At 50.4% G+C, this 24,722-nt stretch overlaps 1 protein-coding gene across 17 annotated transcripts in view; it reads left to right on the top strand.

Annotated features, from left to right (window-relative positions):
- The window catches only part of LOC140424893 (sickle tail protein-like), a 931,095-nt gene that overhangs the window by 667,634 nt on the left and 238,739 nt on the right, over positions 1-24,722 (top strand). For 16 of the 17 annotated variants that reach the window (XM_072508468.1, XM_072508466.1, XM_072508467.1 and 13 more), the window contains one exon: positions 3,472-3,670. In XM_072508468.1, coding sequence (XP_072364569.1) covers positions 3,472-3,670 — 199 coding nt within the window. Of the gene's footprint in view, positions 1-3,238; positions 3,257-3,471; positions 3,671-24,722 lie in introns of those variants that run through there. The other variant, XM_072508481.1, reaches the window with a different exon arrangement.

The following is a 24,722-nucleotide window of genomic DNA, read 5'->3' as shown; positions in this document are numbered from 1 at the left end:
AAATACCCCAACCTCAGCCGGTTCATACGCACACTTGCTACTGGTGCCTGATAGAGCAACCACACCCAGTCAATGAAGCCCTCACCAAACCCAAACCTTCCCGGCGCCTCCTACAGGTAATTCCACTCCACCTGATCAAACGCCTTCTCCGCATCCATCGCTACCACCACCTCCGCCTCCTCTCCTTCTGAGGGTATCATAATAACATTGAGCAGCCTTCGAACATTGGCCTTGAGTTGCCTGCCCTTAACAAATCCCGTCTGGTCTTCCCCTACCACCCCTGGGACACAGTCCTCTATCCTTGTGGCCAATATCTTAGCCAGCAGTTTGGCATCCACATTCAGTAGAGAAATCGGCCTGTATGAACCGCATTGCTCCGGATCCTCCTTCCCTTTCAGGATGAAAGAAATCGAGGCTTGTGACATTGTTGGGGGGAGGACTCCCTTTTCTCTTGCTTCGTTAAATGTCATCACCAGCACTGGGCTCAATATCTCTGAAAACATCTTATAGAATTCCATCGGGTAGCCGTCAGGCCACGGTGCCTTGCCGAACTGCATGCCCTCCAGCCCCTTGATTATTTCCTCAATCTCAATTGGGGCTCCCAGCCCCTCCACCAGGTCTTCCTCCACCCTCGGGAACCTTAACTGATCCAAAAACTGCCTCATTCCCTCCATCCCAGCCTGGGGTTCTGACTCATATGATTTATTATAAAAGTCCTTAAACACCTCGTTTACCCCCGCTGGGTCCAGGACAGTATTACCGTCTCTGCTCTTTACTTTATCTCCCTAGCCGCCTATCTTTTCCTGAGCTGGTGCGCCAACATTCTGCTTGCCTTTTCCCCGTACTCCTAGATCGCCCCCCTTGCCTTCCTCAACTGTTCCACTGTTTTCCCTGTGGTCAACAGCCCAAACTCCGCCTGTAGCCTCCGCCGCTCCCTCAGTAGCCCCGCGTCTGGGCCCTCCGAGTATCTACTGTCCACCTGGAGTATCTCCTCAACTAACCTGTCCCTTTTGGCCCGTTCCACCTTTTCTCTGTGGGCCTGTATCGAGATTAATTCCCCTCTGATTACTGCCTTCAAAGCTTCCCAGACCGTCGCTGCAGAGACCTCTCCTGTATCATTTGTTTCCAGGTAGTTCTGGGTGGACTTGTTAACCCGCCCACAGATCGCTTCGTCCGCTAGCAACCCTACATCCAGTCTCCACAGCAGGCGTTGCCCTCTCTCCATACTAACCCGTAGATCCACCTAGTGCGGGGTGGACTGCGATTGCCGAGTACTTAGTATCCACCACCTTCAGTATTAGCGCCCTGTTCTGAACAAAAAAGTCGATGCGAGAGTATACCTTGTGGACATGTGAAAAAAAGGAAAACTCCTTTGTCCTCGCCCGTGCAAACCTCCATGGGTCTACTCCCTCCATCTGTTCCATAAAACCCTTCAATTCCTTTGCCGCAGCCGGCCTCCTTCCTGTCCTGGATTTTGATGGGTCCAATTCCGGATCAATGACTGTATTGAAGTCCCCTCCCATGATCAGGTTATGTGACTCTAAGTCTGGGATCTTACCTAACACCCGCCTCATAAATTCCACGTCGTCCCAATTCGGACCATATATGTTCACAAGTACCACTTGCACCCCCTCCAGCTTCCCACTCACCATTATGTACTTACCCCCCTTGTCTGACACCGTCCTCAGCTTGGGCAAGTGTTGACCACAATTTGTGTAAAAGACTTGGTACTGGAACTGGACACTGGAACCAGTGGAACTTAAAATATTTGCACATTCTCCCCGTGTTTGCATGGGTTTCGCCCCCATGACACAAAGATGTGCAGGCTAGGTGGATTGGCCACGCTAAATTGCCCCTTAATTGGAAAAAATGAATTGGGTACTCTAAATTTAATACAAAAGGACTTAAAATGTTGTGGATGGCTGCAATTGGTTGAAATTGGTGAAAATGCAACAAAAAATAGAAGAAGGTATGAATAATTTGGAAAATAGTTATATAGGAAATTAATTTCAATATCGACAGTGTATGGAGAAATCATCTTTACATGGAAAATAAGTGGATGGGGCAACAAGGATTCAGGATTACAGATAAATCACTAAACTCATGGGATAACATAAATAAAAATAGGAACAATCAACTGGGGTTCATTTTTGAGAAGTAGGTTCCGTATTCCTGTACCAGCCTCCCTGAACAGGTGCCGGAATGTGGCGACTAGGGGCTTTTCACAGTAACTTCATTTGAAGCCTACTTGTGACAATAAGCAATTTTCATTTCATTCCATTTTCATAAAAACGATAGATGCTGGAGAAGATACAAGAATGATAGAACCATAGATTTTACTGTGCAGAAGGAGGCCATTCGGCCCATTGGAAAGAGCACACTTCTTAAGCCCATGCATCCACCCTATCCCCGTAACCCAATAACCCCACCTAACTTTTTGGACACCCTGGGGCAATTTAGCATGACCAATCCACCTAACCCGCATGTCTTTGGACTGTGGGAGGAAACTGGAGAATCCGGAGGAAACCACGCAGACACAGGGCGAAAGTACAAACTCGACAAAGTACCCAAGAGCCGGGTCGCTGGAGCTGTGAGGCAGCAGTGCTAACCACTGTGCCACCCATTTATGTATGAGGTTATTCCTATGAGCCAAGATTGGCATAATGGAACTGCTTTCTTCGAGAAAATACTGAGGACTAACCTATCGGAAGTCTTTATGAAAGGGTTTGTTATGATAGACCTATAGAAGATATTTCTGCTTGTCAGGGAGCCCAAAACCAGCAGTCCAGCCTGTGTTCTTTGCAGATTCAACAGCAAAAAAAAATGGCTCCAGAATTTACGACAGCACAATACCACTAATGCTGGAGAAAATGCTCGAAACACTTTGGACATTTAAGGTCAGGTGACCCGTCGTCAGAACACTGCTGCCAGGCAGCTTCTCGGGAAGGGTCGTCAATCTTAAATGCTAACTCTATTTCTCTCTCTGCAGATGTTCCAGATCTGCTGAGGCATTTCAGCATGTTGTATTTGGCTCATGGGTTTGTTGTGTTAAAATTCATCACAGAAGGAAATGAAAAAAAACATTGTATTTGCAGAATGTATCTTAACCAGATTTAGATTTGTGGTCTCTGACAGCTCTGGCTGCCAGGCACCATTGAAGTGTGTGTATCATTTTAGATAGCAAAGCACAGTACCCTTTTCCGCAACATATTCACTTGCTCATTGGACAACTATCAAAAGCAGGATGTTAAAGCCGGTCAGTGAAATTCAACTGTAAACTCCAGCTGAGAAGATGTAAATGAAATATTGGAATTTCAGACCGTTTTTCCAGGTTATGAAGTTCCAATACTTCCAGCTGCATGACTAAACTGTGAGGGTGTGGATAATACGTTTATAATGCTTTGCCCTTGTAACAGAACCTGCTTTTGGTTCCAAATCTTCATAATTTATTGCATTTTTGTTTGTTTGTAGGTGTCCTGTACCTGCAGTATGGAGAGGAGGTGGTACCGTTTGCAATGCCAAATGAAATCACAACTATGGATACAATTCATGCACTCTTTGTACGTGCCTTTCCTAAGCAGCTCACCATGAAAATATTGGAATCTCAAAATGTCGCTGTATATATTAAGGACGAGGCCAGGAATTTGTACTATGAACTATCTGATTTGAGGTAAGCAAATAGTACCAATGTTTTTGTTGTCTGCAGCGGATTCAAATCCAGATCCATGGCATTTTTTTATTGCCTTCATTTCAGGCCATGAAACAGACTATTGAATGTGAAACAAAGCATTTTCATGATGTCATTGGAATTCCATTATCTTGCATACCAGTGTTATCGTTTTGGTGCTTGTAAGAAGTCCAGATAAAAATCATTTTGGGTGCACTTTTTAAACTCAAATTGGTCTTACTTACATTCAGGGACGTCAGTCGAAGTTTCTGAAATTGCAACAACATAACTAAACAAGTAATGTCAAAAGTCCACCTTGTGACAAAGTACTGTCCTGCCGCACTAAGGTGCTAAATGCCTTTTCCTAGTGTTAAAACAGTTGGTGAAGTGTTAACCATTTATGGTCGCTGTAGTTACAAGTGACTCAACTGGAAGCAACTAATTTTGGCAGAATCTAATGCTGGCGGTGGAAATGGGGGTGGAATTCTCTCTTCTCTCCCCCCCCCCCCAACCCCACGCCGGGTGGGAGAATCGCTGGGGCACCGCGCGAGTCCCGCCACGCCGCCCCGACGCCTGCACGCGATTCTCGCACCCCCCCAAACCGGCGTGGCGCGAATCACGGCTGGCCGCTGGGAGAATCGCCGCTTGCCGTTGGTAATGGGCGAGCAGCAATTCTCCGGCACGGATGGGCCGAGCGGTCTGCCCAACACAACAGGTTCCCACCGGCGCCATCCACACCTGGTCGCTGCCTGCAGGAACGGTGTGGGAAAGCTGGGGGGGGGGGCAGCCTGTGGGGGGGGCAAGGGGGGTTCCTGCACCGGGGGGGGGGGGGGGCTCAAAAGGGTCTGGCCCTCGATCGGTGCCCACCGATCGTCGGGCCGGCCTCTCTGAAGAAGGACCTCCTTTCCTCCGCTGCCCCGCAAGATCCATCCGACATCTTGCGGGGCGGCCGCGGGGAGGATGGCAACCGCGCATGCGCGGGTGACGTCATTTACGCGGCACCGGTTGCGTCATTTACGCGGCGCCGCTTTTACGCAGCGCCAAGGCCCGGCGCGCCTGCAAGTACCAGAGCTGGTACTCGGGAAAATGTTTCGGGAGCTGGAGCTTCTCTGTTAGCTACCTCAGGGTTGGTACTCTATCATCCACGTACATGTCTCTTACCATCAGTACCCCTCCGTCCACACTCCGTGTTTTGAAGGTGCCGTTTATTTTTGCCGGGATAGATATATGGGGCGGGATTCTCCAATCCCGCGGCAGAGTGTCCACGCCGTCGTAAACGCCGTCGCGTTTTATGACGGAGTAAATGGGCCACTCCCACGTCTAATTCTGGCCCCTACAGGGGGCCAGCACGGCACTGGAGCGGTTCCAGCTGCAGATCCCGGTGCGAACTGGGCGCCGCGGGATCCGCGCACGCGCATTTGCGTTGGCACCAACGAGGACATGCGCACTGGCATCCTTCAATGCGCCGGACCCGACGCAACATGGCGCAGGACTACAGGGGCCGGCCCGTAGGAAAGGGGGCCCCCAGCCACAGAGGCCGGTCCGCCGATCGGTGGGTCCCGATTGCGGGCCAGGCCACATCGGAGGCCCCACACCCCGGGGTCGCCCCCCCTCAACCCCCACAGGCCCCACTCGACCATTGCACACCCAGCTTCCGCCGGCCCAGAGCAAGTTAGAACGGCGCCGGCGGTCTCGGCTCTTTTCTTATGGCCGCCCGGCCCATCCAGGCCGGAGAATCGGCAGACCGATCCTGTAGAGCGGCCGGCGCCGCGTCAACCACGCCAACGCCAATGGCACCGTTTCTCCGCACTGTGGAAAATCGCGTGCCGGCGTCGGGGCGGTGTGGCCCGTTCGCAGGGATTCTCCGGCGCAGGGCTGGGAGAATCTTGCCCATCGCTCTTGCAGATGGGGACGGCAACAGCCATGTCTCCCAGTTTGAAGTGGTGTCTGAGCTGGTTCCTGGTCCTTAATGTGGCTACTACCACTGGACTCCTCAAATACTTGGCTGGGGGGAATGGGAGTGAGGCAGTGGCTAGTGCCCTAAGGGTTCATCCCAGTATAAGAGCCTCCTCCATCTGCACCCAATCCGCCCACGACTCTCTCAACCACCGCTCTGTGTTCACTGCCCAGTGATAGAATTGAAGGTTGGGCAGAGCCAAGCCCCCATGTGCCACCCTCCTTGTAGGACGGTTCTCCACAACCTAGGGTTCCTTCCTGCCCAAATGAAGGCCATGTTCCCTTTATCCACCCTGGTGAAGAAGGATTTGGGGATCGTGAAAATCCGCATTAAGTTCATTTTCCCTCGCTGCTTCTTCCCGAGCTCAGTCTTTTTAACAAGTTCCCTTGCCTCCTCCAGCATATCGAAAGAGTACTCTTTGCCGAAAGACTAGCCGGGTACAGCATGCTGAACTGCACCTTCCTGTTAAACATTGTGGTTTTGGCCCTGTTGAATTCTGCCCGGCGCTTGGCCAGGTCCGCCCCAATGCCCTGGTACAAGTGAATCGTATGTCCTTCCCACTTGCATGACTGCCTGCTCTTTGTGCACCTGAGAATCCATCTTTGTCCTGGAATCTGTGGAGCCTCACTATCAGGGGCTGGTTTAGCACAGGGCTAAAGAGCTGGCTTTTAAAGCAGACCAAGGCAGGCCAGCAGCACGGTTCAATTCCCGTACCAGACTCGCCGAACAGGTGCCGGAATGTGGCGACTAGGGGCTTTTCACAGCAACTTCATTTGAAGCCTACTTGTGACAATAAGCGATTTTCATTTCATTTCATTTCATTGCCCGTGGATGTTACCCCGACTTGGAACGACCTGTGGGCTTGGTCCACCTCTGGGAGCTTGGGAAGCCCTCCTCCCCGATTAGTTTTCAGAGCACCAGCATCACAAATTTTGACAGGTTCCTCCTGTGCCCTCCGGCAGCCCGACAATCCATAGGTTCTGCCAGCAAGACCTGTTTTCTTGGCCGTCTATCTTCCTCTTCAGTGCCTTCTGGGTTGTCACCATCCTTGCCACCTTAGCTTCGAGCGAGCCAATCCACTCCCCCTGGTCCATGGCTGCCTTTTCCAGGTCCTGCACCTTTGCCTCCTGGGCCCCAGTCTCTGCTTCACTCTGTCCATTGCCTCCTTTATGGGGGCCAACCTGGCCTTTACTGCTGACCTCATTGCTGCCATGAGGTCCTCTTTCACCGCTTCTCTCTGCTTTTGGAGAAGTTGTGATGAACTCCATCGGCTGCTTCATCATTGACTGGGCTGGGTTGGCGATCCTGTTGGGTCCGCCATGCTCAGCTCAGCGCCACCACATGGGTCTCCCTGTTCTGGGAGTCGAGGTTTGCCTCTCTCTGCTTTTACTGCTTTTGTGACATGGATGTTGGCTCATCTGCATTCTGATCGGTTAAGTAGGAGATGGGGGATAAGCTGGGGAACATTTCGCACTTTTGGTGCCCATTTGACGAGGTTAAAAGGTCTAAGCAGAGGTTTTGAGGAGAGAGCCACCTTTTGTGCAACTGCTCAGGTCATGGTCGCTACCGGGAGTCTCATTTGCAACGATGTTTAATGGGAACTTGTGTTAAGATTAAGGAACTATACTTAATCTGTTATTGTTAGGGTTGAAGTTTAAAAGTTTAAATCATGTTTTTCTTTTGTTTTCCTAAAGTTTGTTTATAAAATAACCATGCCCTATTTCTTAAATTATCACTCCTGGAATGAATCAATCTTAAAACTTAAAAACCATTATGGTCTGGTCCAGTCTCTTTCCACTATCGAGAGCTGACCAGGCATCCATAACACAAGTTGCAGCCATGCAGTCGTTGTACATTTCTTGTTAATAAATCCTTTTTGTGCTCACTATTGGAGTCTCTGAAAGTGTATCTTTACACCTGGCCTTGACCAGCTTTGCTAGCCCACTACTATTCCCTTTTCATTCGACCGGCCCCTCCCATTCAATGTCAAAACCTTCAACATCACTTTTGAGAAATGCCTTCACCACGTCAGCACCACTCCCTTTCCACCCACACTCACCTTTATTCCCATGAGTCTAATCACAACTTTACTCGACCATTAATGTTTGCACTTTGCCTAGGAACACCTTCCAAAAACTTGCTAAGATGTTCTTTTACCTATGTGCCCCTTTACTCCATTTGATTTTTTCCACTACTCACTGATGTGTAAAGATTTTAAGGACGTCTTTCCAATGTATGGAGCACGAAATGCATGTTATTGTTGCAAAAGTGCCATCATGATGTAGATAGACTCTCTGACTATCACTGTATCAGCCATTGCATATATTTGGGCAAAGGAATTTGAGAACCAAAGCCCTATACAAATGGGGCTATGAATGCTTGTACGCCATGATGGACTGCAGAGTAAAGGAGGAAAGCCACATGTAAACAATATAGTGTACATATTTTGCACTTTTAAGATTTCTTATATTTATCTGATTTAACAATTTGTTTTAAGTAGAAACTCTTTCCAACATCATTTCCAGATGGCCTGGAAATCTCGGCAAACAGTAGGAATTCCATCTGAAGCATTGGGTTCTTGGTGGAGCACAGACTTCAGTCAGTGCAGTTGTTTACATAGTTTATGCTCGTAATAACAAGTCATTCATATTGGTGTTAATGTTACCGTCACAGCAGGTTATAAATATTTTTCCATCTGATGGAAACTATCTTGCCAACATTTGCAGTAATTTTTTAAAAGAGGTATTCAAAAGATAATTAGTGGTGATGAGAATGGAAAAATACATGTGAATTCATTGGTTGGAAATGTGCTGGGGCCAAAGCCTGCATGTCGAAAAAAAATATTGGTTGCTTTTGGTGCATTTTTCTCATTCAGGTGTGTCCATGTGTGTCAATCTGGAATGACCCTGCCATATTCACTAATTGACCACCCACATTAGCTATTTCTAAACACTTTGTCAGTGACTTCCTGCCATCTATTATTGCCTAAGTTGTGCAAAGGAAAAGTTAATAACATGACTAAAAATTTTAACTTTTATACTATTCCCTATTGCACAGTTAGTGAATATAACCAATAATCTACTGAATCACACAGGTCTAGTGTATCAGTGACTGTAGAAATGTTTCAGGATTATTCAGTTCTGCCTGTACTGATGTGCTGCATGAAAAAAAATATGCAGGTCAGTTACTTTCCTTTTTGAATTGATAAAAGCAGAACTAAATGACTCTGCAATGCTTTACATGACCTTTAGTCGTTGATCAAACGTGATAAATTAAGACAGCTCTCATAATCTCCTCACACCCTTCTCCACTTGGGGAAGGAGGAGAAATTGATTATAGCCTCGAGCTATTCCTGTATATTTTGTCTCACTTCCTGAGCTCACAACTATGAACAATGAAAGAGCTGTGATGCCATGTTCCTGCTTAGAGAATGATTCTTGACACAAGAAGAAACCTAACTAGCTGGTCGGGGGAGAATGGCGGATGGGGCAGGGGAGATTGGGAGAGGGGATAATATCTGGTGTTGCCATCAAATTATTCGCTGTTGCTTACCTCTTCTACCTCTTCATCCCACCCCTACCTTCTGATGCTGTCCTTGTGAAGTCACAGTGCTCCAAATTTGTGCATGTCTACCTCATCACTTGTCTAGTCATTCATCACTGGAATTTGTACAATTATGGCAGCTGGCAGCCCTTAATGTGCCTTGTTTTCCTTGCTCAAATGACTCATCCATTGAAGTACATAAACCACTGCATTCCACTGCATTTGATCACCTGCGTAACTTATCGTCTTCAACGCTGACCTTAAACGGATGTTTATAGTGTCTCTTTTTAAGATTCTGTCAACCCTTGCCACAGACTTAGCAAAATTGCTCTTTTCCCTCTGAATCCTCTCCAGTGCATTGATGACTTCTTGAAAAATATTGCAGAGAATTATGTAATGATTTTAAATAATCTTTATTGTCACAAGTAGGCTTATATTAACACTGCAATGAAGTTGCTGTGAAAATCCCCTAGTCGCCACACTCCGGCGCCTGTTCGGGTACACGGAGAATTAAGAATGTCCAATTCACCTAACGGCATGCCTTTCAGGACTTGTGGGAAGAAACCAGAGCACCTGGAGGAAACCCACGCAGACACAGGGAGAACGTGCAGACTCCGCACAGACAGTGACTCAAACCGGGAATTGAACCTGGAACCCTGGCGCTCTGAAGCAACAGTGCTAACCACTGTGCTACTGTCTTGTATCGAAGAATCCAGTTATTGTTCACAAGATGGTCACGGAAAAGGAAGACTTTTCGGTCCAACTAAATTCATTCATCTGGAATGACCCTGCCATATTCACTAATGTAGTATCAAATTGCGTTTTCAGTAATTCTTCAGTTTTGACTTAGGGGTGTGTGGTAGTCACCACTGTTGTATCGCGTCCGTCACGATCGACCAGTCCCGACCGCACAACCTCGCGACCGCGTCGACAAAGGTGACGGTCGACAGGCATGAGATATCCTGCCTTCTGGACTCCGGGAGCACTGAGAGCTTCATCCACCCCGATACGGTAAGGCGCTGCTCCCTCGCGGTGCACTCCATTAACCAAAGAAACTCCCTGGCCCCTGGATCCCACTCCGTGGCGATCCGGGGGTACTGCATCGCCACCCTCACCATCCAGGGCGTAGAGTTCAGCGGCTTCCGGCTCTACGTCCTCCACAACCTCTGTGCTGCCTTGCTACTCGGTCTGGGCTTCCAGTGCAACCTCCAGAGCCTAACCCGTGAAATTTGGTGGACCCCTACCACCCCTTACTGTGTGCGGCCTCACGACCCTTAAGGTTGACCCGCCTTCTCTGTTTGCAAACCTCACCCCGGATTGCAAACCCATTGCCACCAGGAGCAGACGGTACAGCGCCCAGGACAGGACCTTCATCGGGTCGGAGGTCCTGCGGCTGCTGCGGGAAGGTATCATCGAGGCCAGCAACAGCCCCTGGAGAGCCCAAGTGGTAGTGGTGTAAACCGGGGAGAAAAACAGGATGGTCGTTGACTACAGTCAGATCATGAATCGGTACACGCAGCTCGACGCATACCCCCTCCCACGCATATCTGATATGGTCAATCAGATTGCACAGGACCGGATCTTCTCAAAAGTGGACCTGAAATGTACCTACCACCAGCTCCCCATTCGCAAGGCGGACCGCCCATACACCACGTTTGAAGCGGATGGCCGCCGTTACCATTTCCTTAGGGTTCCCTTTGGCGTCACTAACGGGGTCTCAGTCTTCCAACGGGAGATGGACCGAATGGTTGACCGGTACAGACTGCGGGCCACTTTCCCGTACCTGGATAACTTCACCATCTGCGACCACGACCAGCAGGACCATGACGCTAACCTTTCCAAATTTCTCCACGCCGCCAAACTCCTCAACCTAACCTACAACCAGGAGAAGTGTGTGTTCACCACGAACCGATTAGCCATCCTCGGCTATGTGGTTCAGAACGGATTTCTAGGGCCCGACCCCGATCGCACCGCTCCTCATGGATCTCCCCCTTCCCCACTGCCCCAAGGCCCTCAAACGATGCCTGGGGTTCTTTTTGTACTACGCCCAGTGGGTCCCTAACTATGCAGACAAGGCCCCGCCCACTCATTCACTCCACTGGTTTCCCACTGACGGCCGAGGCTCACCAGGCCTTCAACCGTATCAAGGTCGACAACGCCAAGGCCGCGATGCACGCGGTCGACGAGACGCTCCCCTTCCAAGTCAAGAGCGATGCACCAGACGTCGCTCTGGCCGCCACCCTCAACCAGGCAGACAGGCCCGTGGCATTCTTTTCCCGCACCCTCCATGCCTCCGAAATCCGGCATTCCACCATTGAAAAGGAGGCCCAAGCTATCGTTGAAGCTGTGCGGCACTGGAGGCATTACCTGGCCGGCAGGAGATTCACTCTCCTCACTGACCAACGGTCGGTTGCCTTCATGTTTAACAACACACAGCGGGGCAGCACAGAGGCACAGTGGGTTAGCCCTGTTGCCTCACGGCGCCGAGGTCCCAGGTTCGATCCCGGCTCTGGGTCACTGTCCGTGTGGCGTTTGCACATTCTCCCCGTGTTTGCGTGGGTTTCGCCCCCACAACCCAAAGATGTGCAAGATAGGTGGATTGAATATGCTAAATTGTCCCTTAATTAGAAAAAAAAGGAATTGGGTACGACCAGCTACAACCCCATGGGAAATGGGCAGGTGGAGCGGGAGAATGGGACGGTCTGGAAGGCCCTACGGTCCAGAAACCTCCCGGCTTCCCGCTCGCAGGAAGTCCTCCCCGACGCACTTCACTCCATTCGGTCGCTCCTGTGCACGGCGACTAACAATACCCCCCATGAACATCACTTTGCCTTCCCCAGGACGTCCACCTCCGGGGTTTCGCTCCCAATGTTCTCCTCCGCAAGCATGTGCGGCTCCACAAGGCAGACCCGTTGGTTGAGAGGGTACAGCTACTCCATGCAAACCTGCAGTACGGCTACGTAGCATACCCTGACGGACGCCAAGATACAGTCTCCCTCAGGGACCTGGCACCAGCTGGGTCCCCCCCCCTCTGCCCCGGTGCCACCCTCCCTACCCCCAGCGCACCCCACCACAGCCCCCGCTCCAGGACAATCTGTCCTCCCCTTGGTCCCACCCGGGGATGAAGAGGATGTCGAAATGCTCCCCGAGTCACCAACGACCGAGCCGACGTCTGACTCGCCACTAGCACTGCGGCGATCTCAACGACGGATCAAGTCGCCTGACCGTCTAAATTTGTAACCTTCTCTGAAATTTTAAGGACAACCTGTATGTAAATAGTTTTCCACCACCCCCGCTGGACTCATTTTTAACAGGGGGTGAATGTGGTAGTCACCACTGTTGTATCATATTGTATTTACTGTACTGCATATGAGGGTATTACGGTAAGGCCCCTGTACTACAGGTACGGGGGTAGATCCCTGCCTGCTGGCTCCGCTCAGTAGGCGGAGTATAAATGTTTGTGCTCTCCGAACTGCAGCCATTTCGGCAGCAGCTGTAGGAGGCCACACATCTCTGTGTAATAAAGCCTTGATTACTCTCTACTCTCGTCTCGTCGTAATTGATAGTGCATCAGGGTGTCTATTCCATTTGCTAGTCATGCTGAGTAAAGAATTTTCCTGATATCAAGGCTAAATTTATCTTTACACTCACTTGAATGTCTGTCATCTTGTCTTTCAATTTAATTCATTTTACTTTTCAATTACCTTTATGATCTATAAGTTTTACCAGCTTTCTTTCATTATCCCCCAAACTTTGACACGAGGGGTACTTCACTGCACTGTTTCCAATGCCTGAATTTTCTCCTTGCATCTCAGGAGCCACGTGAATGGTAACATTGGTAATGTTCCTGGCCTGATAAATCAGATGCCTGGATTAATGCTCCAACATAGTGAGAGAATTAAAAATCAATTTTGAAACCTCAAACAAAATAGCTAGTCTCCATAATGGTGATCATGAAATCACCAAACTGTTGTAAACACTCATGTGGTTCACTGAAGTTCTTGAGGGAAAGGGCATTTGCATCCTTACTTGGTCTGGCCTACATGTGATTCCAGACCCACTGCAGTGTGGTTGACTCTTAACTGCCCTCTGAAATGGCCTAGCATTTGTACCAAAATGCTCAAGAAATATTGAATAAGTATACAATTAGCTGGACCACCTGGCATTGACCTAGGTACTGGAAATTATAAAGACACACACACCCCTGCCAAATCAACCTTTCAAAGTTCTTTTTACTAAAATCTGGAGACTTGTCTCAAAATTGGGAGAGCTGTCCCACAGACTAGCCATACTCCTTGAATGATACCTTACAATCAATATCCCAGGCTCCTCCATCACTGTCGCTGTCATGGCAAGACAGATCCACCAGCGATGACGCAGTGGTATACTGTCAGAAAGGAGTGGCCCCAGGAAGCCTCAACTTTAGCTCCATTCCCCATGAAGTCTCACTGCATTAGGTCAAACATGGGCAGAAGAACTCCTTGGTAATGACTACTTACCCTGCCCCCCCCCCCAATTATGTTGTGTGGCCTTACCAATAATGCAAGATGGGGTGGATTCAAAACTGCTCTAGCTGCTTAAACTGGATATCCACGAAGTACTGTGGACCATTAACGACAGAAGAACTGCGTTCAACTAGAATCTGTAACAATCCAATTAAGCAGCACTTACTCAGCATTGACCTACTCACAGATTCTAATTTGGGTTCTACGAGGGTCACCATGCTCCAGACCTCATTGCAGTCTTGGTACAAACGTGGACGAAAGAAGAGATCGCAACAGATGAAGTGAGCTTGACACCAAGGCAGCATTTTGACCGAGTGTGGTATCAAGGAGCCCAACCAAATTTGAAGTCACCATTCACCAGAAACAGAACTGAAACAGCTTTATAAACGATGCAATTACAAGGACAGGTCCGAGGATGGGTTTTCTGCGGTGAATAACTCACCACCTGACTCCTCAAACGTCTGTCCACCATCTGCAAGGCATACGTCTGCAGTGTAATGGAATACTGTCCCCTTGCCTTGACGAGTAGAGCTCCAACAACACTTGAAGCTTGACACAATCTAGAACAATGCAACCCACTTGATGACACACATCCATCACCTCGAACATGCACTTCCTCTTGCACTGATGCACAGTAGCAGCAGTGTTTGCCACCTACAAGATGCAGTCTAGTAATGCACCGAGGCTCCTTTGACAGCACCTTCCAAATCCATGACCTCTACCACCCGGAAGGACAAGGGATGCATGAGAACATCAACACCTGCAAATTCCCTCCAGGCAACACACCATCCTGACTTGGAACAAAATTTCTGTTCCTTCACTGCTGCTGCATCAAAACTCCTGGACAGCACTGTGGGTGTACCTGCAGCAGTGCAAGAAAGCGGCTCACTGTGCCCTTATAAAGGGCAATTTGGGAACAGTAACTATTGGTTTTGCCAGTGACACTCATCCTATGAATGCATAAAAGAAGTGTTCAAGGGGCAGTCTGAGCAGAAATTTATACAGTTTGATCATTATCACCTCTCTACTATCTTGGCTACGTACATCAGCATTCTCTTAGCTTTGATCACTGTTTTACATTGGTCAGACAAGTTCAGCATCAATTTTTAGTGAAATAATTGGGAGTGCACTGTATAATCTATCACAGCATGTTTAGGTTGCACTGAGTAGGATATACATGCCAAGTGGTTGATCATCATGTGTTGGAATGACTGCTGTTGGGAAAAGGTCAAAGTTGAGATGATTGGACAGGAGAATATGAATGGAGTGTGGCAATTGGCTGACAGACTTGGTGGATGGGAGTATGTAATGTTGGCCTGGTGGCTGATCATGATGTCCTCAAATTCTCTTTTATACTTCAACATATTACAAACCATGGGCAGGATTCTGTGATCCTGAGGCTAAGCTTTGACGCTGTCGGAAATGCCGTCACGTTTCTCGACGGCGTCAATACGGTCTCAGGATCAGCAATTGTGGCCCCTACAGGGGGCCAGCATGCCGATCCGGGCGGAATATTTGGCTAATGGTAAAATTCTTGAAAGTGTGGATGAGCAGAGGGATCTAGGTGTCCATGTACATAGATCCCTGAAAGTTGCCACCCAGGTTGATAGGGTTGTGAAGAAGGCCTATGGAGTGTTGGCCTTTATTGGTAGAGGGATTGAGTTCCGGAGTCAGGAGGTCATGTTGCAGCTGTACAGAACTCTGGTACGGCCGCATTTGGAGTATTGCGTACAGTTCTAGTCACCGCATTATAGGAAGGACGTGGAGGCTTTGGAGCGGGTGCAGAGGAGATTTACCAGGATGTTGCCTGGTATGGAGGGAAAATCTTATGAGGAAAGGCTGATGGACTTGAGGTTGTTTTCGTTGGAGAGAAGAAGGTTAAGAGGAGACTTAATAGAGGCATACAAAATGATCAGGGGGTTGGATAGGGTGGACAGTGAGAGCCTTCTCCCGCAGATGGATATGGCTGGCACGAGGGGACATAACTTTAAACTGAGGGGTAATAGATATAGGACAGAGGTCAGAGGTAGGTTCTTTACGCAAAGAGTAGTGAGGCCGTGGAATGCCCTACCTGCTACAGTAGTGAACTCGCCAACATTGAGGGCATTTAAAAGTTTATTGGATAAACATATGGATGATAATGGCATAGTGTAGGTTAGATGGCTTTTGTTTCGGTGCAACATCGTGGGCCGAAGGGCCTGTACTGCGCTGTATTGTTCTATGTTCTATGTTCTATGACAGGCGGACGGACAAATGCCACCAGCTCCAAATACATTCGGCTGCACAGGGGAACGATGCTGGGGTTCCCGTTACCCCTACTTCTATTTGCACTGGCAGTTGAACCACTGGCCATTGCCCTTAGGTCGGTGGAGTGGTGGATGGGCTTTCGGAGAGGGGGCAGAGAGCATAGAGTCTCGCTCAATGCAGATGACCTGCTCCTCTACGTGTCAAGCCCCCGGCCAGTATGGGAAAGATAACCGGACTCCTTGGGGAGTCCGGTATCTTCTCAGGTTACAAACTCAACCTGGAAAAGAGCGAACCCAGAGAGGGAGGAGCAGAGCTGGAAGAACCACCGTTTAAAGTGACCCAAACCAAGTTCAGGTGCCTGGGGATCCATATGGCCCACACCTGGACGAGGCTCTATAAATGGAACCGCTCCGGCCTGGTGGAGGAGGTAAAGAGGGAGGAGGTGCAAATATGGGACTCACTTCTGTTATGGGCCAGAGTTTCAGAACCCCAAATTGTATCATGGAGTTCACCTGAACCACAACTTTTAATAGATTGTGGTATGGGGAGCACACGGCCCACTCTAAAGGTGTGGTACAGCAGAAATGGAAAAGTATTTTTTAAAGCAAAACAATGTTTATTCTATGAACTCAAGTTAACCTTTTTAAAACATACAGTGAACATCTTAGCAACCATTAATTCAAATACAACCCCCAAAGACTACAACACTAAGTAATCTTTAATAAATACCCAAACAACATTCAGAAGACAAAAGAACTTTTAACACAAAGATCAGGTTTAAATTCACTATTGAAAGCAGTTACCACTTTGAAAATCCCAAATGAACATGCATAAGCTTGCAGAGATTCACACACAGCCTGCTGTGATTTCAGCTTCTCCAAAACTAAAATGAAACCAAACCCACCCTGCAGCAAAAAGCCTGAAGCGAAAGTAAAAAGCTGACAGACAGCCCAGCTCCACTCACTCTCTGACATCACTGCAGTAATAAACACCCATTTCTCAAAGGTACTCTCACTACAGATATTTATATACACACCCATTTGTAAACACTCATTTCTTAAAGGTACTCTCACATGACACTTCCTCTTTCACGAGCGGGAAGGGTACAGACGGTCAAATGAACGTGCTGCCTGTTCCTCTTCGTATTCAGATCACACCCGACCGTCATCCCCAAATCCTCTTTCACCAGGGTCGACAAGTTAATCATGGCCTTCGCCCGGGGGGGGGAAGAGTCCCCATCTCACAGTGAGGGCCACATGTGGGAGTCCTGGCCCTAACAAAACTCCTATTCTACCATTGGGCGACAAACGTGGTGAGGGGGTAGCTAAGGGAACTGGAAGTGGACTGGGTCTAAATAGAGGAGGCCTCCTGTATGGGTACATCTCTCCAAGCGCTGGCTGCCGCACCACTCCCGGTCCCCTGCGCACACACTCAGGAGCCTGGTGGTAGTGGCCACACTGAGGATATGGAACCAGTTGAGGTGCCATTTCAAGCTTGGTGAGATGTCCAGTGAGACCCCCATAGGTTTTCACTGGTGAGGATAGATGCCACGGATAGAGGGAGGAAAGAGGGACACAGAGTAAGGACATGCACATGGACGAGATACTGGAGACCCTGGGGGAACTCTCAGAGAGGCTCCAACTCCCGGAAGGGAGAGAGCTCGGGTACCTGCATCTGCGCGACTTCCTCCACAAGGAGACAAAAACATTTCTCCAGAGACCCAGACTCACATTTCTGGACACAGTGGTAGGGCAAGACTGGTTAGGGATACATCTACGGGCGACTCATAGATAAGGTCAGGATCATACTGGACGAGACCAAATGGAACGCAGACCGAGGCACCATTCTGGCTGGAGCAGCCCTAGTCTCTACAGCAACCCCCCCACCACCACACACACAAGGTGCTGTTACGATTGGTTCACGTGGTGTGGACCAGTACAATACGGCACCCTGGCGAGGTATCCCAGACAGGGCCGGTGAGCTGCGGGCGAATCCGGTATCTGGGTATTTAAATATTCAGATCTGCATCTCGCCCAGCGAAGCGATTCGGGGACTCCTGATTGACCCGTTGCCTGGCGCGCAACCCAATTTGGAGCTAACGTGCAGTTCACCCATTGCGCCCAGATCCACACCGGGCGCAATGGGGCTGCTAAATCACGCCCATGATTTCCATGTAAGTGCACTGTTGCACTGATGAGCAGAGATTGAAATTGCTTCTGAATCTGACAGCAATCTGGTCTGGTGTGCAATACCATTCCCTTGGACGGCACAAGCTACTGAACTGGGAGGGCCAGTTCCATGCCAGTTCTAACTTGGACCTGTGCCAGAGTAATATTGGAGTTATCTCCAATATTAGTTACCCTATTCATTTTAATTTAAATACCATCATGGATCAGTTGAGCCGATCGGCCTGTTTCTGTGATGTACATTCTGTGATTCTATGAAAGATTTTGGATGGAGATAAAACGCGAGGAAGATGAAAGGATAGATGGGCAAGACTGATTGCAAACAACACCGAATATTTCAAGAAATGAAGGCAGAATTAAAAGTAACAATCTAGGAAATGCTTGGCTTGAAAAGTCAAACGTTCCAAGAACCACAATGTTGAACATGCAAGATGAAAAGATAAGCAAGGAAAATAAGTGCAACCTAAATTGGAATTCTTCAAAATGAACAGCGCATTTAAATGTGCATAAAAAGGAAAACTTAAAACAACTCTGTTGGGCAAAAGAAAGGAGAGAGCTGCAAAATGAAGACCCTCGATATCCAAAACCAACAACTTGTATTTCAAAAACACCCTCAACATAAAGCATCTGAGAGGACTTCCGGTGACGGCGGGCAGGAGGCGGCCGCACAATGGAGGGCTCCCGTTCGGGAACGGCATTTTCGGCACTTTAAGCCCAGTCCCAGGGTCCACGGAGGCGGAAAAAGCAGGAAGAAACAGTGAAGGCACAGTGAAGGAAAATGTCGAGGGTAAGCAAAAATAATCCGTAAAGAAAACAGCTGAAGGTCTGTCGGGGAGTGGAAAGGTCACCGCGGGGTCACCAAGGAAAATGGAGGCTGGAGCACCATGGGAGGCCGCATTGCTTACGGCTGAAGAAATAACTAAGGTGATGGCTGAGGAATTTGAAAGGCAGTTTACAAGATACGTGGAGACAATGAGGAAGGAGATGAGAGAGGTTTTGAGTGTGCTGGTGGAGGAGGCGATTTCCCCGGTGATGACGGCGGTGGCGAGCGCAGTGGCGGAGGTGCGAGAGCAAGGGGAGGCGCTGAAGGAAGTGGAGGAGACGTTATTGCAGCACAGTGATCAACTTGCCTCGATGGGGAAGGAGATGTGGAAGGTGATGAACATTAACAAGGATCTGCGAGGAAAAATGGAAGACCTGGAAAACAGATCCAGGCGACAGAATTTGAGGATTGTGGGGCTGCCCGAAGGAGTTGAAGGACCGAGGCCGATTGAGTATTTTGCCACGATGCTGGCAAAACTATTGGGGGAGGGGGAGGATCCCTCCCGATATGAACTGGATCGGGCTCATCGGTCGTGGAGGCCTGTACCAAAGGCGAGTTAGCCGCCAAGGGTAGTGACTCTGTGCTTCCGTAGGCACAGTGTGAAGGAGAAGGTCCTGAGCTGGGCCAAGCAGAAGCGGGTGGTGCAGTGGGCTGGAGCTGGTATACGTGTCCCTTACAAGCTCAGGGACTTTTATTTTGGAACGGCAGAAGCGGCGGAGGAGTTTGCGAAGGCAGAAGGACTGTGGCAGAATTGAGAAATGGCCATGTGCTGATGTGACCTCATGACTGACTGTATTTTCTTCTTTTTTAGTTTCACTGCGTGCGGGTGTATGGGCTAAAGGAGCCAATGTTGTATATATTTGGACAAGGGAAGTGATGGGACTTTCACTCGAAATGAGGGCTCTTTGGGATGTAGGTGGATATGCGGGGTTTGTGTGCTAAAAGGGGATTTCTGGGCTTTCGTAGGGCCGGGCAAGGGGGAAAGGGACCCGGGCGGGGGCCTCCACGCTGGCCAGTTTATGCCGGCCAGTGAACGGGAGTGAGGTGGGGGGAGGGGCTGCGGCCATCGGAGCCTGGCAGAACAAGGTCCGAGTGGTCTAGCCGGGGTGGAAAGTTGGGGGGAACGAACCGAGGTTGGGGGGGGGAGGAGTTTTACAAGAGGCAGTGGACGGGAGGAGTTGGAGACTGGGTGGGGGGGGGGGGGGGGTACAACTCTTGGGTATCATGTACGGTACTCTTTCAGAGGTTGGATGGCATTGAGTGTAGGGGGGGGGGGGTGGAGTGGACTCTATAGGTCAATGATGACCTTGGGCGGTCCCGGACTCCTTTTTCTTTTTCTCCTTTGTTTTTTGTTGCCACCGTGGGAGGGTTTGTTTTATTGGATGCATATATTGACAGGTGGGCTGTTGTTTGGGATGATGGGAGGATGGGATCGTTGGTATTGTTAAGGGGATTGATTTTGTATTTGTTACCGTTTACTGTTTGTGGGTGGGGTGTAAATTTTGAAGGAAAATGTGAAAATGGAGAATAAAAACATTTTAAATAAAAAAACATAAAGCATCTGAAGGCACTTCACAGGAGCTTTATAAATCAGATCACATCAGATATTAGATCAAGTGACCAAAAGCTTGGTCAAGGCATTAGTTTTTAAAATAAGTGTCTTAAAGGAGGAAAGCGAGGTGTAGCGAGGGAATTCGGGAATTTGACCACTGAAGGCATTGCCACTAATGGTGGAGTAGTTACATAGGGAATGTACCAGAGGCCAGACTTTAGAAAAAAAAAAAAAAAAAATTTTATTAAGGTTTTCATAAAATATCAACAACAAAATGAAAAAAAAACCCAACAGGGTTAAGTACAAAACACAGTCTAGAAAAGCAACCCTCTATACCCCCCTCCCCCTGTACATAAATAATAAATTAACATTGACACCCCGACTTAACACAACAGGTATATACACCCCCTCAGACCCTCCAGTGTCAGTAACAAAAACAGGAATAAAGTGAACCCCCCCCCCCCTCAGTTGCCGCTGCCATTGACCAATGTCTACTGTTCTGCCAGGAAGTCTAAGAACGGTTGCCACCGCCGAAAGAACCCTTGTACCGATCCTCTCAAGGCAAATTTCACCCTCTCCAACTTAATAAACCCCGCCATATCGTTGATCCAGGATTCCAAGCTTGGGGGCCTCGCATCCTTCCATTGAAGAAGAATCCTTCGCCGGGCTACCAGGGACGCAAAGACCAGAATACCGGCCTCTTTCGCCTCCTGCACTCCCGGCTCCTCTGCCACCCCAAATATTGCGAGCCCCCAGCCCGGTTTGACCCTGGATCCCACCACCCTCGACACCGTCCTCACTACGCCCTTCCAAAATTCCTCCAGCGCTGGGCGCGCCCAGAACATATGGGTGTGATTTGCTGGGCTCCCTGAGCACCTAACACACCTGTCCTCACCCCCAAAGAACCGGCTCATCCTTGTCCCGGTCATGTGTGCCCTATGCAGCACCTTAAGCTGTATGAGGCTGAGCCTCGCGCACGAAGAGGAAGAATTCACCCTCCCCAGGGCATCTGCCCAAGTCCCTTCCTCAATCTCCTCTCCTAACTCCTCCTCCCTCTTACCCTTCACCTCCACCACCGAGGCCTCCTCCTCCTCCTGCATCACCTGGTAAGTTTCCGAGATCTTCCCCACTCCCACCCACCCCCCCGAGAGCACCCTGTTCTGTACTGTGTGTGGCAGCAGCCGTGGGAATTCCACCACCTGTCGCCTGGCAAACGCCCTTACCTGTAAGTACCTGAAGATGTTCCCTGGGGGGGAGCCCGTACTTCTCCTCCAGCTCACCCAGGCTCGCGAACTTCCCGTCCACAAACAGGTACCCCAACCTTCGTATCCCTGCCCTGTGCCACCCCGTAAACCCTCCATCTGTTCTCCCTGGGATGAACTGGTGGTTCCCCCGTATTGGGGTCCACGCCAACGCCCCAACTTCCCCCCTGTGCCGATTCCACTGCCCCCAGATTTTGAGGGCAGCCGCATTGGCGGCCCAGTAGTACCCACAGAGGTTGGGCAGCGCCAGCCCCCCCCATGTCTACTCCGCTCCAGGAACACCCTTCTCACCCTCGGAGTCCCTCGCGCCCACATAAACCCCATTATACTCCTGTTAACCCGCCTAAAGACGGTCTTCGGGATAAACACAGGGAGGCACTGGAACATGAACAAAAACCTTGGGAGCACCGTCATTTTGACTGACTGCACCCTACCCGCCAAGGACAGCGGCAACGTGCCCCACCTCTTGAACTCCTCCTCCATTTTCTCCACCAGCCTTGTGACATTAAGCCTATGCAGGGCCCCCCAGCTCCTGGCCACCTGGACCCCCAAATACCTGAAGCTCCTCTCCGCCCTTTTTAGTGGGAGCTCGCCAATCCCCCTCTCCTGGTCTCCTGGGTGAACCACAAACAGTTAGCTTTTCCCCATGTTGAGCTTGTACCCCGAAAAAATCCCCGAATTCCCTAAGGATCCTCATTACCTCCGGCATTCACCCCACTGGGTCCGCCACATATAGCAGCAAGTCGTCCGCATAAAGCGACACCCTATGCTCCTCCCCACCCCGCACCAACCCCCTCCAGTTCCTCGACTCCCTCAGTGCCATAGCCAGGGGTTCAATCGCCAGTGCGAAGAGCAGGGGGGACAGGGGACACCCCTGCCTCGTCCCTCGGTGCAACCGAAAGTACTCAGACCTCCTCCTGTTCATGGCCACACTTGCAATCGGGACCTCGTACAACAGCCTAACCCACCTGACAAACCCCTCCCCAAACCCAAACCTCTTCAGCTCCTCCCACAAGTACCCCCACTCTACCCTATCGAAGGCTTTCTCAGCGTCCATCGCCACCACTATCTCCGCCTCCCCCTCCCTCGCCGGCATCATTATAACGTTCAAAAGCCTCCGCACACTCGCGTTCAACTGCCTCCCCTTCACGAACCCCATCTGGTCTTCGTGGATGATCTGCGGCACACAATCCTCAATCCTCGTGGCTAAGACCTTCGCCAGCACCTTGGCATCTACATTTAGCAATGAAATCGGTCTGTAAGACCCACACTGCAGGGGATCCTTGTCCCGCTTCAGGATCAAGGAGATCAGTGCCCGGGACATCGTCGGGGGCAAAGCCCCCCCCCCCCCGCTCCCTTGCCTCATTGAAGGTCCTAAGTAGCAACGGGCCCAACAGGTCCATATATTTTTAATAGAATCCGACCGGGAAACCGTCCGGCCCCGGTGCCTTCCCCGCCTGCATGCTTCCTATCCCTTTGGTCAGCTCCTCCAGCCCAATCAGGGCCCCCAATCCCGCCACCAGTCCCTCCTCCACCTTTGGAAACCTCAATTGGTCCAGGAAGCGGCCCATCCCTCCCTCCTCCCGTGGGGGCTCAGATCGGTACAATTCCTCATAAAAGTCCCTGAAAACCCCATTGATGCCAACCCCACTCCGCACCACACTCCCTCCCCTGACCTTAACTCCCCCGATCTCACTAGCTGCGTTCTGCTTCCGAAGCTGATGTGCCAGCATCCGACTTGCCTTTTCCCCATACTCATAAATCGCCCCCAGGGCCTTCCTCCACTGCGCCTCCACCTTCCTGGTGGTCACCAGGTCGAATTCGGCCTGGAGGCTGCGCTTCTTCCTCAACAATCCTTCCCCGGGCACCTCCGCATACCTCCTGTCTACCCTCACCATCTCCCCCACCAGCCTCTCCCTCTCCCCCCGCTCCCTCCTCTCCTTGTGGGCCCTAATGGAGATCAGCTCTCCCCTAACCACCGGCTTCAGCGCCTCCCATACCATCCACACTTGGACCTCCCCGTTATCGTTGGCCTCCAGGTACCTCTCCATACTTCCTCGGACCCGCTCGCTCACCTCCTCGTCCGCCAACAGCCCCACCTCCAAGCGCCACAACGGGCGCTGGTCCCTCTCCTCCCCCAGCTCTAAGTCCACCCAATGCGGGGCGTGGTCCAAAATGGCTATAGCCGAATACTCGGTATCCTCTACTCTTGCTATCAGCGCGCCCTGCTCAAAATAAAAAAGTTGATTCGGGAATAAGCCTTATGGACATGTGAGAAGAATGAAAATTCCCTCGCCCCCGGCCTTGCAAATCTCCAAGGGTCCACCCCTCCCATCTGGTCCATAAGCCCCCTCAGCACCTTAGCCGCCGCCGGCTTCCTACCCGTCCTAGACCTGGAGCGATCCAGTGCCGGATCCAGCACCGTGTTGAAGTCTCCCCCCATTATCAGGCCCCCCACTTCCAAGTCTGGGATCCGACCCAATATACGCTGCATAAAACCCGCATCGTCCCAATTCGGGGCATATACATTGACCAATACCACCCTCTCCCTGCAACTTACCACTTACCATTACGTACCTACCGCCATTGTCTGCCACAATGCTCGACGCCTCGAATGACACCTTCTTTCCCACCAAGATCGCCACCCCTTGATTTTTGGCATCCAGCCCCGAATAAAACACCTGACCTACCCACCCTTTGCTCAATCTTACCTGGTCTGCCACCTTCAGGTGTGTCTCCTGGAGCATGACCACATCCGCCTTCAGCCCCCTCTAATGCGCGAACACGCGGGCCCGCTTGACCGGCCCGTTCAGTCCCCTTACATTCCAGGTTAACAGCCGGATCAGGGGGCTACCCACCCCCCTCCCCCGCCGACTAGCCATAACCCCTCCTCGGCCAGCCACGCGCCCGCACCCCACGCCCGGTCCGTTCCCCACGGCGGCAGACCCCCGTCTCGACACCCCCCACTCTCTCCAGCTCC

The sequence above is a fragment of the Scyliorhinus torazame genome, chromosome 6 (assembly GCF_047496885.1).
Source record: "Scyliorhinus torazame isolate Kashiwa2021f chromosome 6, sScyTor2.1, whole genome shotgun sequence".
NCBI lineage: Eukaryota > Metazoa > Chordata > Chondrichthyes > Carcharhiniformes > Scyliorhinidae > Scyliorhinus > Scyliorhinus torazame.
The sequence above is the reverse complement of the archived record's forward strand: the minus strand, read 5'-3'. Positions and strand labels throughout refer to the sequence as shown.